Source organism: Hemicordylus capensis, chromosome 3 (genome assembly GCF_027244095.1).
Source record: "Hemicordylus capensis ecotype Gifberg chromosome 3, rHemCap1.1.pri, whole genome shotgun sequence".
NCBI classification, from domain to species: Eukaryota; Metazoa; Chordata; class Lepidosauria; order Squamata; family Cordylidae; genus Hemicordylus; species Hemicordylus capensis.
Window position 1 is genome coordinate 202,856,668 of NC_069659.1, and position 16,073 is coordinate 202,872,740.

The window sequence follows — 16,073 nt, forward strand, 5'->3', positions numbered from 1 at the left end:
GTGGGGCCATAGATCAGTGGCAGAGCATCTGCTCCGTATGGAGAAGGCTGCAGTTTAAATATTTGGCAGCATCTCCAAGAAGGGCTGGGAAAGACTCCTGCCTTGGAGAAGCCGCAGCCAGTCAGTGTAGACAATACTGAGCAGTAGTATAGGGGCAAAACAAACAAAAGCACGTGGCTGGAGGATGACGTCACAGTGACGTCACGGGGGGCGGGGGCTTGCAGCTGTCAAAATGCGCTTACGTCACCGGAAATACGTCATCGGAAGGGCTTGAGGAGACCCCCACGTGACCGGGAAGGGCCAGAAGTGGGGGACGCCCTTACCCCCGGAAGTCTGGCACCCACCCTACCACGCCTACCCCAGAATATGTCCAGACATGTCCGAAGGGGTGCATGTGACCCCTCTACGAGCACGCCTAGCCACCCTGGACCAATAGGAACAGGTTTCAGGCTCCGGAGAGGTCCGAGTGAGCGGGTGTGATAATGGTCGGGCGGCCATTTTGTGCAACTTTATTGGGCGAAAAGGCCCAGAGGAGACCCCACGTGGCAGGGAAGGGTCAGAAGTAGGGGTACGCCCTCACCCCGGAAGTCTGGCACCCACCCTACCACCCCTACCCCAGAATATGTCCAGACATGTCCGAAGGTGGACATGTGACCCATCTACGAACACGCCTAGCCACCCTGGACCAATAGGAACAGGTTTCAGGGTCCGGAAAGGCTGTAGTGTGTGGAATTTTTCTAACTGATATTACCTTTGCTGCAAATTGGGATGCAAATCTAGGATCCTCTAGTCTGTATGCAGAACATGACAACAAATTTCATAAAGACTAGAGGATCCTAGATTGGAAATCCCATCATTGTAGGGGTTTTATAGGAACTGCACAAGTTATCCCATTGTACTAATTTTGGATGATCTACCCCCACCCCACCCCTCCCTTTAAAAACCAGCTTTTATTTTTTAAAAAGCATCCCAATTTGCAGCAGATGATACACACTACAGCAAATGATTCACACATGGTCTCTCCCTTCGCCCCTCAGTTTAACATCTCCCCATTCACCACACTCAAAGTGCAAAACGGAGACTTTTAAAATTCAAGGAAATTTATTTGAAGGAATAAATTAAAATTCAAGGCTCTTTATCTGAAGAATGAGGGTCCCTGAAGGGAGATGAGTTCACCACCAGATAACCCCATCATGTTGTCCCATCAAGAGCCATCCCACCAAGTTCTCTCTCTCTCTTGAAACACCACACCCGATAAACCCATTGTTCCATCAAGGGCCATCCCACCAAGTTTGCATAGGCGTGGGCCAGGTGGCTGAAAGCATGTGGCCCACAGAAAGCTTTCTCTCTCCTGAAATTCCAGCATGCAGTAAGTAGCAAATCTCCTATTCTCAGTAAAAATAATAATAAGCCCCTGTATTAATTTAAAATTGTCACTTTTGCAGTCTGCATCCTTAAGGATTTATTTATTTATTTATTTATTTATTTGGCTTTATAATGCAAAATCATTCTATGCATGCCTGCTTAGAAGTAAGTACCATCAGTATCAATAGATTTTCTCCCTAGTAAGTCTGTATAGGATTGCAACCTTAACTGTAAAGCTCAGTGCATTTTTTTAGTCTTATTGCTGCTTTTAATATCTCAGACTTAGTGTAGTCTTCATCTATTTCTATAGATGTTGTTGTCTGTGTGTGTGTGTGTGTTTAATTTTGCTTTAATCCACCATGAATTCTCTTTGCCCCCAACCCCTGCCCCTTTTCCAGGCAGTTCTAATCACCTTCACCAATAAAATAGCATATTTATTTAGCAATAAATAGCATATTCAGGTTTTGGGGGATTGAGTGGGGTGGTAGTTTGCACACAGCTAATTAGACAAGGTTAAAAACGGAACCTGTATATTTGAAAGTGTTGGGATATAAAGTCTGGGTCTCAGGTAAAGAGAGCTTCCCCAACCCTGTGTTGGATTTATTCCCTCCCCCGTTTCAATTTCAGGCCTGCAGGGTTTTTTTTTTACCCAGGCTTTTACATGCTTGTTTCCATTGCTGATGCTCTGTATCTTTTACGGTTATATTGTGCTTGTTTTTCTTTTTTAATCAGATCAGTATTTTTATATTCTAGTTAATATTTTAATTGTGTAATTTTTGTAGTCTTGTTTTAACTTTTTGGGTGAACTATCTTGAGATTATTTTAATGAAAGGTGGTATAGAAATTTAATAAATAAATAATTTTTGATTTTGCCAGTTTGAATTTTAGGCATGTGGGTTTCAAATGTTTCCCCCAAACTGCTGTGAGGCCATGTTTTATCTTCTAGTTTCAGCATGAGCTGTTGTGGATCAGCAATCCCATACATCAGATGCCTGTGATGCTGCAGATTCTGGTCCACAAAAGTTTTATGATGAATGTTTTGGTTTGAAGGAGTGACTAATTCTTTAGGGCAAAAGAGAGAACTCCACAGAGTGGAGCAGAGTAGCCTGCTACATATTGTTTCTCTGTAGAAACAGCCATTTGCAGAAAAAAAGCCATGTGTTGGTCCGCCTGCCACATGGCTGTACTATAGCTTCCTATTCTGGAGGAGCAGAGTTTTAGGGTGATGTTCTGTGACTATTAGGTATGCTCAGCCATACCTGCACAGCGCTCCCTTGGGCGGGGGGGGGGGGGGGCTTACAGTAAGTGATAGTTATCCGCACCTTGAGGAAATAACGGGTTTATTTTAATGGAAAATTACTACTTTACACTGAGCATTTAGCAACCACATTGAAATTGTTACTTTGTTTTTTCAGATGTGAGCACAATCTACCCATGGTCTTGGACAACCCTAAACTATGATATGGAAATGTGCCTTCTCAAGTACATACACTACTGTGTCTGACACTCTATGTAGAATATCATATTCTTTATACTTTACAACTCTGTATTCATTTGTGTTCTTTATGTTGTATGTGTAACTTTACATGAAACTTTGCCCTTTGTGTTACTCATTCATTACTTTCTCCAGTGAGTGTGGTGTCAGAAAAGACATATAATAACTCTGACTGCCCTGTGTTCAAGAGCTAGCTTGTTCTTTTGCCTGGTTCTTAAGTATTTTTACAAGGCCTCTAGCTCTGCATCCAAGTGAACAGGTTCTAGTTTTAAAAGCCGTGTGTAGAACATAGATTTCTAAAATGTGTGTTCCACCAATGTTTGAAAACCCAAGGTTTTTAAGATGACTTTTAGAAAGTTATTAATAAATAGAATTTTTCCACACGCGCAATGGATAGCATAGGGTATTTGTACAAAAACACAACCCATGGTTGTGTGTTCGTGTCTCACCTGGGGGGCACTAGTTTTAAAACATTCAGAATTTTTTTAAAAAACTTGGTGTTTTTAGCAACCCTTTAAAAATGCATACTTTTAAAGAGGGTGTAGTTTTGATAGTTGACTTTCAATTTGAAACTTTAAAAATTGTGGTTTTAGTCTGGTCTTTTAACTTGTTTAGTTTAATTTGTTTAACTTTATGAGACTTATTTTACATTGTAGCTGTTTTATTAATGTTCTTGTTTGCCTGCGGCTTCCGCCCACTCTTCTGGCGGCTGTTTGGGGCTTCTCCGATGCAGTCCCTGGACTTGCTCCCTGTTGAAATGCTCCCTGTTGAAATAAGAGCCTCTGATACACCCCGAGCAGTAGAGTACTGTCGGGGTGGGGGTATACTGTACATATCTTAATAAAATAAATTACAACCACCTTGTCGGGGGGAGTAGTGCAGGGGTGGGGGTATACTGTACATATCTTAATAAAATAAATTACAACCACCTTGTCGGGGGGAGTAGTGCAGGGGTGGGGGTATACTGTACATAACTTAATAAAATAAATTACAACCACCTTGTCGGGGGGAGTAGTGCAGGGGTGGGGGTATACACATCTTAATAAATAAATTACAACCACCTTGTGGGGCGGGCTGTCGTATAGTTTTCTAACTTTATCATGTTCTTGTTTTTTAGAACTGGCTGATGAGGAGCCAGGCAATGCTGACGCTTCACCAAAGCTCATGGTGTGTGGGAAAGACCTTGATGAATGGCTGTGGGTGATGGCTAGTTTTCTTTATGTCCTTAACAATGTTGCTGTGCAGATTTTTTAACAAGCCAGAAGACAGAAGATTACCAGAAGACAGTCCTGAAACTCTATAATGATCTGTCTGAGGCCTTCAAGTTTCAGAAATTAACAAAAAATGAGTACATGTATTCCTGTGCCACCACACATTGGGAGGGGAGGGGTGGGGTGGGGACATGCACACGCATAGGGGCCCAAAAGCAGAGGGAACACATTTAGCAACCAGCCAGGAGGGCATAGGAATGCTTCTGATTCTTCAGATGAATTTGAACCATCCGAGGAGTCACCTAGTGGCCCCGGTCCTCAGAATGCTTTTACTGAACAGTGTGAAACCCAGAATGGGTCCTCTCTAAGTGAGGCTTCTGATGTTGGCCCGAATGCCACCCCCAAAGAGCGGGCTACCCACAGCGGAGCTTCTCGAGGAGGCTTGGCGTTCGATGTTGGACCTGCAGCGGGTTCCCAACAGTTCTCTTCTGAAGAAGCAGCAGGCATTTCTGAAGAACACCCACCCCTGTTCGGGGGCGGGGGGTTATCTGTTTTAACAGTACACACATACACACCCGCTATGTGGGACAGCGTATCCCAACCGGCCCCAGTCCCCAGGAAGATCCCGGGGGCCTTGCTAATTGGGTAGTAAAGACCCCAACCTGTGTTCTTGCTAGCTTTACAGGTGAGGGTAATGTAAAGTTACCTGTCACCCTTTTATAACGGTTCCAGGGATGCGGGGGGGGGGGTGGTCACCGTCCACCTGCAGATGGCCTGTTACCCACCTAATTATAAGTTGCAGGCATCATTTTGAATTCAGTAACATATGCACTCCTCTGTCTCTCAACTTTACTACTCCAGGATCTGCAGTTTGTGTGGCTATGGTGGGGGTCCAGCTTTTGCTGGGAGCTTTTCTCTTTTCGTTTCCTTTTCCTCATCTTCTAAAATTTCACTAGCAAATCTTAGTAACACTCAGAAATCTAGAAAAGCCTGTTGCGAGCTTCCTCAGCTCTCCTCTCGAGAGGGTGGTTTAAAAAATAATAATGATATTTTAACTGAAATTACACCTTGGATCATTTCAAACCTACCCTGTCTGAAATGGGTCTTTAAAACAGAAATATTTGTTTTTAATTTTTAAGAAATCTGACATTCTTGCCTTCTATTTATGAGCCAACCTAACAGGTATAGCTTAGAAACCAGGCAAGTCCAAAATATTTAAGTAGCTGCACCTCTCTCTATAGTCCTTAATTATTCTAAGGGTTTGTGTGTGTGTGTGTGTGTGTGTGTTTTGCTGTTGGCAGGTTATTTTGTTGTTTTTTTAAACTTTGGTGACTGTAGTAGTATTGAAAGGAGAGATCTTCAGCATAAATTCTCTCTCAGGGCTGTGATCTATATGCCTTAATTTTTCAAAACTGATAAAGTAAATGTTGCATAGAATTGCAGCTGGGGTTGATAGAAAACAATGATTTATTTTTTTTAATCAGATTTTAAAATTTAAATTGGATTTTTTCCCCTTAAACCTATTTATTTATTTAAAGAACATAGGTCAAAGATATCATGAACAAGAGTATTAATAATAACTCCTAATTATATTCTGTGAACTTGTTGGTCCATTCACACATTATGTTCAACAATTGTACAATGAGTCTATGCACAGGTACAAATCTGTGCACACGTACAGTCATTCATATGTTACACAGGTACAGCATTATACTTCCTATCTGTACCATGCACTTGAAGGGCCTGTATCCCTGTTTGAATTTTAAAATGAACCCAGGTACAGTAATTCACACCAACTTGTGTACACCTCCACAGAACAGTGTCTGAATCGGGATAAAGAAGGCCTAGGAGATCTGGGGAGGTTGGAATAGATCTGGGCAAGCAACAGGAACACGGAGGAAACCTTTTCCAAGTGTATCCTCCATTTTAGAAGGGAAACACCTATCAGGGTTGCACGCTTAAAAGAGACCTCACTTGGGAGTATTTTAATCAAGTTTCTGTACATGTGGGTAAGTCAGGCATGTGTGCAAAAATGCAAAGAGTGCAACAAAGAAATGCAAGGTCTGGTTGCCCGAATGAAACAGCATTATGATCCCTGAATACGTATTACATCTCTCAATACGTACTAAGATTATATTAGACAACAAGAATTTTACTTTTACTAGGAAATGGTGTTTTAAATTGAGATTTAAATCATTAAAACTAAGTTCTGTGAAGTGATTTAAATCATAGCAGTCCAGATTGCAACCATTCTATACAGTTTCTAACTCAAAGCCTTAATGAACCCATGAGGGCTTACTCCCAGGTAACCCTTGTGTGCTTAGCTTTGCAACCAAAGAAGGCCTAGGAGATCAGGGGAGGTTGGAATAGATCTGGGCAAGCAACAGGAACATGGAGGAAACCTTTTCCAGCTGTATCCTCCATTTTAGAAGGGAAACACCTATCAGGGTTGCACGCTTAAAAGAGACCTCACTTGGGAGTATTTTAATCAAGTTTCTGTACATGTGGGTAAGTCAGGCATGTGTGCAAAAATGCAAAGAGTGCAACAAAGAAATGCAAGGTCTGGTTGCCCGAATGAAACAGCATTATGATCTCTGAATACGTATTACATCTCTCAATACGTACTAAGATTATATTAGACAACAAGAATTTTACTTTTACTAGGAAATGGTGTTTTAAATTGAGATTTAAATCATTAAAACTAAGTTCTGTGAAGTGATTTAAATCATAGCAGTCCAGATTGCAACCATTCTATACAGTTTCTAACTCAAAGCCTTAATGAACCCATGAGGGCTTACTCCCAGGTAACCCTTGTGTGCTTAGCTTTGCAACCAAAGGATATATATCCCAGAAATGTTGTGTGTGTGTCTGTGTGTGTGTGAGAGAGAGAGATGTCTTGCTTTTAAAAAATGTGTGCATGTTTGTATTTGTCAGAAGAAAGGAAATTAGGGGACTTTGGTGGAAACTTCTCATCATCAGAACTTGTACTAATAGAATGCTTTCTCAGGCTAGGGATTTACAATTGTTTCTTGTACAATATCCTCCAAGGATCTCTCTGGGGAACCCATGATCGCTCAAACCGTGGGTCTGCAAAAACAAAGTGGCTCAGAGAGAAACGGTGTATTCGTACTGAATCAGGATGGCCAGGCGTGTTCGTAGAGGGCTCACTTGACTCCGTTTCACCCAATAAAGTTACACAAAATGGCCGTCCGACCATTATCATGCCTGCGCACCCGGGCCTTTCCGGACCCTGAAACCTGTTCCTATTGGTCCAGGGTGGCTAGGCGTGTTCGTAGATGGGTCACATGTCCACCTTCGGACATGTCTGGACATATTCTGGGGTAGGGGTGGTAGGGTGGGTGCCAGACTTCCGGGGTGAGGGCGTACCCCTACTTCTGACCCTTCCCTGCCACGTGGGGTCTCCTCTGGGCCTTTTCGCCTAATAAAGTTGCACAAAATGGCCGCCCGACCATTATCACACCCGCTCACTCGGACCTCTCCGGAGCCTGAAACCTGTTCCTATTGGTCCAGGGTGGCTAGGCGTGCTCGTAGAGGGGTCACATGCACCCCTTCGGACATGTCTGGACATATTCTGGGGTAGGCGTGGTAGGGTGGGTGCCAGACTTCCGGGGGTAAGGGCGTCCCCCACTTCTGGCCCTTCCCGGTCACGTGGGGGTCTCCTAAAGCCCTTCCGATGATGTATTTCCGGTGACGTAAGCGCATTTTGACAGCTGCAAGCCCCCGCCCCCCGTGACGTCACTGTGACGTCATCCTCCAGCCACGTGCTTTTGTTTGTAAACAAAAGCACATGGTTTTTGACAGCAGGTATGCCCCTATACTACTGCTCAGTATTGTCTACACTGACTGGCTGCGGCTTCTCCAAGGCAGGAGTCTTTCCCAGCCCTTCTTGGAGATGCTGCCAAATATTTAACCTGCAGCCTTCTCCATACGGAGCAGATGCTCTGCCACTGATCTATGGCCCCACCCCATATTATAAAGTAAAGAATGGTTTCACTTGTTATCAATGTCATGTTTTCCTTGCACAGGGCAGTACACACAGTCTCCCTCCTATTTTATGCTCACAACAACCTTGCAAGGTAGGCGAGATTGAGTGAGAGCAACTGGGTCACCAGTGAGCCCCGCTAATGAGCAGGGATGTGAACAGGAATCTACCTGCCCCAGTTTATCCACTATAGCACATTTTACTGTCCATTGGGATCTGTTTTATTAAGACTTTTGGATGAAGGAAGCTACCATACTTCTTGGCAACCAACCAACTATGTCTCTTGATCCTTCATGGCAGGTCGAAAGACCCCTCCGTCTGGGGAGGTCCATATCTGGGTCAAGGACACCAAAGATCTGCCCCAGTTACGTCCCTCCGGAGTGGGCTCCTTTGTGAAATGGTAGGTGTGTCATGGGGCGGGGGGTGGATTTCATACCCACACGGACCCAAGCAAGCACAACCATATGCTTCCATGGTGCTCATTCATCACACATACCTTCGCTGACAAAGAAATGCTCAGAGGTGTCCCTACCACTTTAAACCCTAAGCAGTTTAGAGCCAACATATCTGAACATGACTCCACCTACCATATAAGATCCATGAAGGAAGCCCTCTTTTTGTTTCTCACCTCTGTCTGATGCTCAGTTGGTGGCGATGCAGGACAGAGCTTTTTCGGATCCCCCACTCTGTAGAACTCCCTGCCACTTGAGGTTCACTTGGTGGTGCCTTCCCTGCTCGTTTTCCAATCATCTCTTGATATTTTTTTTATCCCAGCAGGCCTCTTAAGTGTGTTAAATGTTGCCACTATGAACTCCGCTCTCTTGGCTTGGGATCCAAGTTCCATCGTGGATATTAAAGTAATAATAAATAGTAATAGCTAGGCTCCGGAGGGCTTGAATTCTGTTTGCTTAGCTGAATGACTGGAAAAAATAAGTGGAAGATGACATTTCTCTGTCGCCATTCTGCCTGATGTCAAATGCTCTTTCTCCCTTGCAAGCTACGTTCTTCCAGACACCAGTAAAAAGAGCTACCAGAAGACCCGCATTGTCCAGAGGGACTCCAACCCGGTGTTTAACCACACCATCGTGTACGACGGCTTTCATACAGAAGATCTGAAGGATGCCTGTGTCGAGCTGACCGTCTGGGATCATGAGAAACTGACCAATCACTTTCTGGGAGGGATCCAGCTGGGACTTGGGACAGGTAATAACGAGGCCCTTTCGCCTCATTCCAGTTTCGACATGAAACATGTTCTCCTTGCCCAGAAAATATAAACAGGGAGAGCAGACATCCAAAGGGCATGTTTTGGACCGCAAATCAAAATGGAAAGGGCTTCTCTTCAGAAGCGTGGCTGGGCGGAAATTAGAATTCACAGCAAGCCAGGCCTCTGCACCATTGAAATCAATGAGTACCGTTCATTTCCCATTAATTTCCCATTAATTTTAGTAGGATGTAGTCATGACTAACATAGCCCGGATGATTTCAGGGGTTGAACCTGAAGCCATCAGCATGCAAGTTGTACACTGGACTCGGGTCAGGACATCCTAAAATGAATGACAGCGAATGCCCACTAAAATGCACTGGTTCTTTCCAAATGGCAAGGGGACTGCATGGAATTTCTGAATGGCCAATGGAGAGGAGAGGAGAGCTGGTCTTGTGGCTGCAAGCATGACTTGTCCCCTTAGCTAAGCAGGGTCTGCCCTGGTTGCATATGAATGGGAGACTAGAAGTGTGAGCACTGTCAGAGATTCCCCTCAGGGGATGGAGCTGCTCTGGGAAGAGCAGAAGGTTCCAAGTTCCCTCACTAGCATCTCCAAGACAGGGCTGAGAGAGATTCCCGCCTGCAACCTCGGAGAAGCCACTGCCAGTCTGTGAAGACAATACTGAACTAGGTAGACCAATGGTCTGATTCAGTATATGGCAGCTTCCTATGTTTCTAACCAGTGCATCTTAGTGGGCATTCCCTGTCATTCTTGACTATATGATCCTATTGATATATTTGTGCAAGAGTTTGTTTCAATTTGTCGCTTAAGATGATGGTGAAATGCAGCAGTCATGCTAACTGAGGAAAGAGGCACCTCTTAGAAAGTGGTCTAGTTCTCTTGCATTTAGCAGGGGGAGAGCAACTGTCCCTCTTCAGACCAGTACACTGTCCCTACAGTGGCTGTTGGCTGGCGTCTCTCTTGTGTCTCTGTGGGGCAGGGAACCATCTTCTCCTTGCTTTTGCTATGAAAGCTGTTTGGGGAATTTTTCTGCTCGAGAAGCAGGGTAGACAAGTGAGGGGGATAAATAAGAAGTGGGGCAAAGACCGGCCTTGCTGAAGGGGCCCCTGCTGACTGGGCCGAAGGGCACCTTCTCAAAATGGCGGCTCTCTCGTATCCCACAAGAGGGGGAGCAACTGTCCCTATTCAGCCCAGCCCAGTGTCCTTCCCAGTGGCTGTTGCTGGCGTCTCGTTGGTGTTTCTTTTTCGCCTGCAAGCCCCTTGGAGGCAGAGAACCATCTACTCATGCCTTTTGCTGTGGAAGCCCCTTTGGGAACCTTTTCTGTGGAACGGCAGAGGGGACAGCTGCTCCATAAATAATAAATGAGCAGCCCCCCTCAGGCAAAGGTCGGCCTCGTTAAGTACCTGCTGACCAGGCTAGGGGGCACCTTCTCAAAATGGCGGCTCTCTTCCATTTAGAGGTGCTGTCCCTGTCCAGCCCAGCCTAGGTGGCTGTTGCTTGGGCTCTCCTTTGTCTTTCTTTTTAGACGGTGAGCCCCTTGGGGCAGAGAACCATCTTCTCACTCCTGTTGCCTTGGAAACTGCTTTGGGGACTTTTCCGGTGGAAAAGCAGAGGGGACAGCTGCTCAGTGAATAATGAATGAGCGGCCCCCTCAGGCAAAGGTCGGCCTCGTTAAGGGGCCTCTGCTGGGCCAAGAAGCGCCTTTTCAAAATGGCGGCCGGGGAGAGCAGCTGGCCCTATTCAGCCTAGAATAGCATCCCTCCCAGTTGCTGGGGGTCTCCCTTGTGTCTCCCTCCCTTAGATTGGGAGCCTCTTTGGGGCAGGGAACCATCTTTTCTCCTTGCTGTTGCTATAGAAATTCCTTTGGGAACTTTTCTGTGGAAAAACAGAGAGGACAGCAGCTGCTCAGCGAATAATGAATGAGCAGCCCCCGCAGGCAAAGGCCGCCCTCCTTCAAGGGGCTCCTGCTGACTGAGCCAAACGACACTTTTCCAAAATGGCGGCTCTCTTCCATTCAGCAGGAGGAGAGTAGCTGGCCCTGTTCAGCACACAAAGTATAGCAGCCTTCCCAGTGGCTCTTGCTAGGATCTCTCCGCGTCACCCACCCCTCTCTCTCAGCTTGTTTTAGACCATGAGCTCTTTTGGAGCAGAGAGCCATTTCCTCATCCCTTTTGCTATGTAAACTGCTCTGAGAACTGCTGTGATATATATGTGTTGCAGCTGGGGACAATGGGAGTTGTAGTCCACCAACATCTGGAGAGTCTCAAGTCGGCCATCCCTGCTTCCGAGACCAGTGTCGTTGAGCCTGGAAGAGCCTGTGGGTTAAATGAGTGGCCTTGAGTAACAGGGTTGCCAACCCTGACTGGAGCTCTTCCTGCAAGGTTCCCCCTGCTCCCATTTTTGTAATGCAATATCTGTCACCACACCAGGCCAGAAGAACCTCCAGGATTACTTTCAGTAGTGGATCCTGGAGGGCAGGGCTGGCAAACCTCAGGTCGCTCAAGAAAAACAGCTAGATCTAACCGCTGTGACTATACTGTATTTACCTGAATACAAGACTAGGTTTATTCCAAGTATTTTGATCTTAGAAATCAGGAGGTCATCTTCTATTCAGAGTCCTGTTATTTTTGAGTCAATGTAGGTATAACTTGAATGTAACCTCTACTTTTTAAGGGGATCGTCTTAAATTCAGAGTCATCTTCCATAGGGTATTTCCATTTTAGACAGTCAATGGTGCTTTTCTTCTGTGTTTGACAAGGAACACCATTAAGGGAGGAGAGCTGGTCTTGTGGTAACGAGTATGAATTGCCGCCTTTGCTAAACAGAGTCCACCCTAGTTTGCACTGAATGGGAGTCTACATGTGTGAGCACTGTAAGATATTCCCCTCAGGGGATGGGGCCGCTCTGGGAAGAGCACCTGCACACTTGCATGCAGCAGGTTCCATAACTCAGTGGAAGAGCATCTTTTTACTTGCATGCATAAGGTTCCAAGTTCTCTCCCTGGCAACTCCAAGACAGGGCGGAGAGAAACTCTGGCCTGCAGTCCTGGAGAAGCCGCTGCCAGTCTGTGTAGACAAGACTGAACTAGATGGACCAATGGTCTGACCCAGCCTGAGGCAGCTTCCTATGTTCCTATGATACACACAGTCCTACCATGAACGTGACTGCTTGCAGCAGAGATTATGACCTCTCAAAAAAGGAGCACGATCATAGGTTGCCCCTTTTCATAGCCGCTGATACAGCAGTTCATAGGAATATAGGAAGCTGCCTCATACTGAGTCAAACCCTGGGTCCATCTAGCTTAGTACTGTCTACACTAGGGATTCTCAATGTTGGGTCCCCATATATTATTGGACTTCAACTCCCATAATCCCCAGCCCCAGCGGCCTTTGGCTGGGGATTATGGGAGCTGAAGTCCAATATCATCTGAAGACCCAATGCTGAGAATCCCTGCTCTACACTGACTAGCAGCGTCTCTCCAAAGTTTCAGGCTGGAATCTTTCTAGCCCTATCTGGAGATGCTGCCAGGGATTGAACCGAGGACCTTCTGTATGCAAGTCCTACGGTGGGCATTCTAAAATGAATGGCATTGAATGCCCACTGAAATGCACTGGTTTCTTCCTAATGGCCATGAAATGCACCGAATGGCCATTTGGAAATGCCATGCATTCCTATGGCCATTTGGAAGGAACCAGGGTATTACAGTGGGCATTCCCTGTCATTCATTTTAGCACACTCCCTCGAGTCCTCCTGATCAAATGCATGGTGTCAGCCTAGCGGACATAGGACCCTTGGTCTGTCTGTCTGAGTATTGTCTACACCAGGGATTCTCAACGTTAGGTCCCCAGATGTTATGGGACTTCAACTCCCATAATCCCAACCAAAGGCCGCTGGGGCTGAGGATTATGGAAGTTTAAGTCCAATAACTTCTGGGGACCCAACGTTGAGAATCCCTGGTCTACACTGACTGGCAGCAGCTCTCCAAGGTTTCAAGCAGATGTCTCTCCAGCCCTACTTCCACTGAACTACCGCCCCATCCCCCAAAGGGAATATCTGACAGTACTCACATGTAGACAGCCATCCAAATACAAACCTGGGCAGACCCTGCTTAGCAAAGGGGACCATTCACGTTCTCTACCCCAAGACCAGCTCTCCTCCTCCCCGAGGCTCACTTGTTTCTTGTTTCTTTCAAAGGCTCCAGCTATGGGATTGCCGTTGACTGGATGGACTCCACACAAGAGGAGGTCGCATTTTGGCAGGAAATGATGACCACGGCGAATGAATGGATTGAAGCGTCCCTGCCTTTGCGCTCTCTGGCTGGAAAAAGGAAGCTGAAATGAACAGCTGGCAGCAGCCCACAGAGGAACGGAGAACCGTTTACACAGAGAAGAGGGCCAATGCAAAGCTGGCTGACCTCAGGATTGCCTGTGCAATGCACTTCGAAAGGACAAGGTATTATTACTCATCCCAAGAGAGGACTGAGCAGATTTTACATCCCAGCTAGCTGAAAGACCTGCTGCTCGTCACCTCTCCATCATCTAGACCTTAGATTTTATTCGACTTTGGGTTTGTACCCAGAGAGCAGGGAAGAAATGGTGTAAATATGTTTATAGTTTATTTTATTACAGTGTCCATGATGCTGTTTCGTTTGTGCCTCCCCATAGAGGAAGTTATGACAAAACTTTGGCTAGTACAGCCACCAGTACACACAGTATCACAACAAAGTTGAAGCAAACCATGATGCAAATGAAACATGAAAAATCTGTACTAGGATATGCCTGGGTTACCAGCTCTCCAGGATCGACTGAGAGTTCTCCAGGAGCTGGCATTCATCTCCCATCCACATGTTATGTTCAACACTTGTACAGGTGCACAATGTATACAGGTACAGATCTGTACACAGGTACACTCATTCACATGTTATGCTGAACACAGGTACAGAAGTACCTCTCTATACCAGGCATTTGAAGGGCCTGTATCCAGGTTCACTTTTGAAAGGAACACAGGTACAGTACAGTCATTCACACAAACACATGTACAGCATAATGTTTGAATCGGGCTCAGAATGCTGAAGATTTTAATGGTTTGATATAATGAAAAATATTTCATTAGCGAGTCTCCAGGAAGCACTTCAGTCTGCTATCGGACCACAATCCCATTTCTGACCGTTTGTGTGCTGACCCCTGGAAACAAGTGTTGAATACAGTCTAATCCAACAAGGTACTTCCTACATTCTTAAAGGGGAAGGGGCATACCCCAAGAGGGATCCCTGTGGGATTTTAAAGACAAACAGATCTATTGGGGTCCCTGGTGAAAGAGCCTCTTGTCCACAAAAACATTTGTTGCAATAAATCCACCAGTCTGTCTGACTGGTACAAGATTGGAGAAGGTCCAAGGTTGAAATCATTTAATGTTGGGGTACTGTAACAGACTTCACATGGCTACCCCTCAAGAATTTAATACGGGCAACTTACACCTTAACTGCTGCAAAATCCTGAATGCCTGTGTTCTTGCTTCGTAAGTTTAGACCACAGAGAATCTAGTAAGGGGGCCGGGTGACAGGCCACAGAAGAATTAAGCCTTCCTCTGCTGTAAGAGTTCTCAGCCGATGCCATTGTAATCCCCATATGTGGTTGGACTGCAATTGTCACCACCATGGTGGCTGGGGATGATGGGAGTTGTAGTCCCAACAGCTGGGGACCCAAGGCTGATAAACCCTACCTGACTATATCCTAACTGGCTGCAGTGGTCTTCAGGTGGGGGCCTTTCCCACCCCCACCCACCTACTTGAAACTGTATATTCAGTCATAGGAACATAGGAAGCTGCCATATACTAAGTCCAACCATTGGTCTCTCTAGCTCAGTATTGTCTACCCAGACTGGCAGCGGCTTCTCCAAGGTTGCAGGCAGGAGTCTCTCTCAGCCCTACCTTGGAGAAGCCAGGGAGGGAACTTGGAACCTAGATGCTCTTAGCAGCTGCATCCTTTGAAGGGAATATCTCACAGTGCTCACATGTGGTCTCCCATTCAGACCCTGCTTAGCTAAGGGGGCATCATGTTTGCTACCACAAGACCAGCTCTCCTCTCTATATGATGTCTGCAAAGAATGGATCTTTGACAAGCCAGGCATGTTCTCTCTCACTGAGTTGTGGTCTCTCCTCTGGCATCCAAAGGCTTTATTTATTTGACAGAGCTGTGCTCTTTAGTGGACGCATTAAACGTCATTACTCAGATTTCCCTTCCTTCCTTGCCGTTCCTGTTAAGGCAAACCTATGCAAATAACTCTCTTTGTAACGGGTATGTTCATATAACCAAGATGTCCCTTACCTTCATCAGGGGCAAATATTTGGCACTTTATTCTGTTCATTTCATAATCTGCGTTTCAATGAACTCTAATTTAAGAGAGAGTGCTTTATAGGATATTAATTAATATTTAATACTGTGGTTAATAGTAATCACAGTAGCAGATGACGCTGTCCTTCAATCTCTTTGCAGGATGATCAGGCAAATACGTGGCAATACCATCTCTCTTTTACTTTAACAGTTGAAAACACTTTATAAACCCGCAAAATAGGTACTGGTCAATGTCATGAACAGGCCTGGAAGGCTTTTGACAAGTGTGAAGATACTGTCCTTGTTCTCTACGCTTCACAACCTGGCTATATGACTTTTATGCATTTCACTGGGAAGCAGGAAAAATGTTTCTTAATGCTGTAGGGCCTTGTGCCTTACACCTATGAAAACATGTCTTGATGTTTAACTTATACATAATAAAC

The 16,073-nt window shown here is 45.5% G+C and overlaps 1 protein-coding gene across 1 annotated transcript; it reads left to right on the plus strand.

Moving 5' to 3' along the window:
• The first annotated feature begins 8,002 nt into the window (after positions 1-8,002).
• LOC128348698 (synaptotagmin-like protein 2) lies at positions 8,003-13,788 on the plus strand. Its single transcript, XM_053304237.1, has 3 exons — positions 8,003-8,474; positions 9,072-9,277; positions 13,493-13,788. The coding sequence occupies exons 1-3, from the start codon at positions 8,368-8,370 to the stop codon at positions 13,636-13,638; spliced, it is 459 nt and encodes a 152-aa protein (XP_053160212.1). The 5' UTR covers positions 8,003-8,367; the 3' UTR covers positions 13,639-13,788.
• The last annotated feature ends 2,285 nt before the right edge of the window (positions 13,789-16,073 follow it).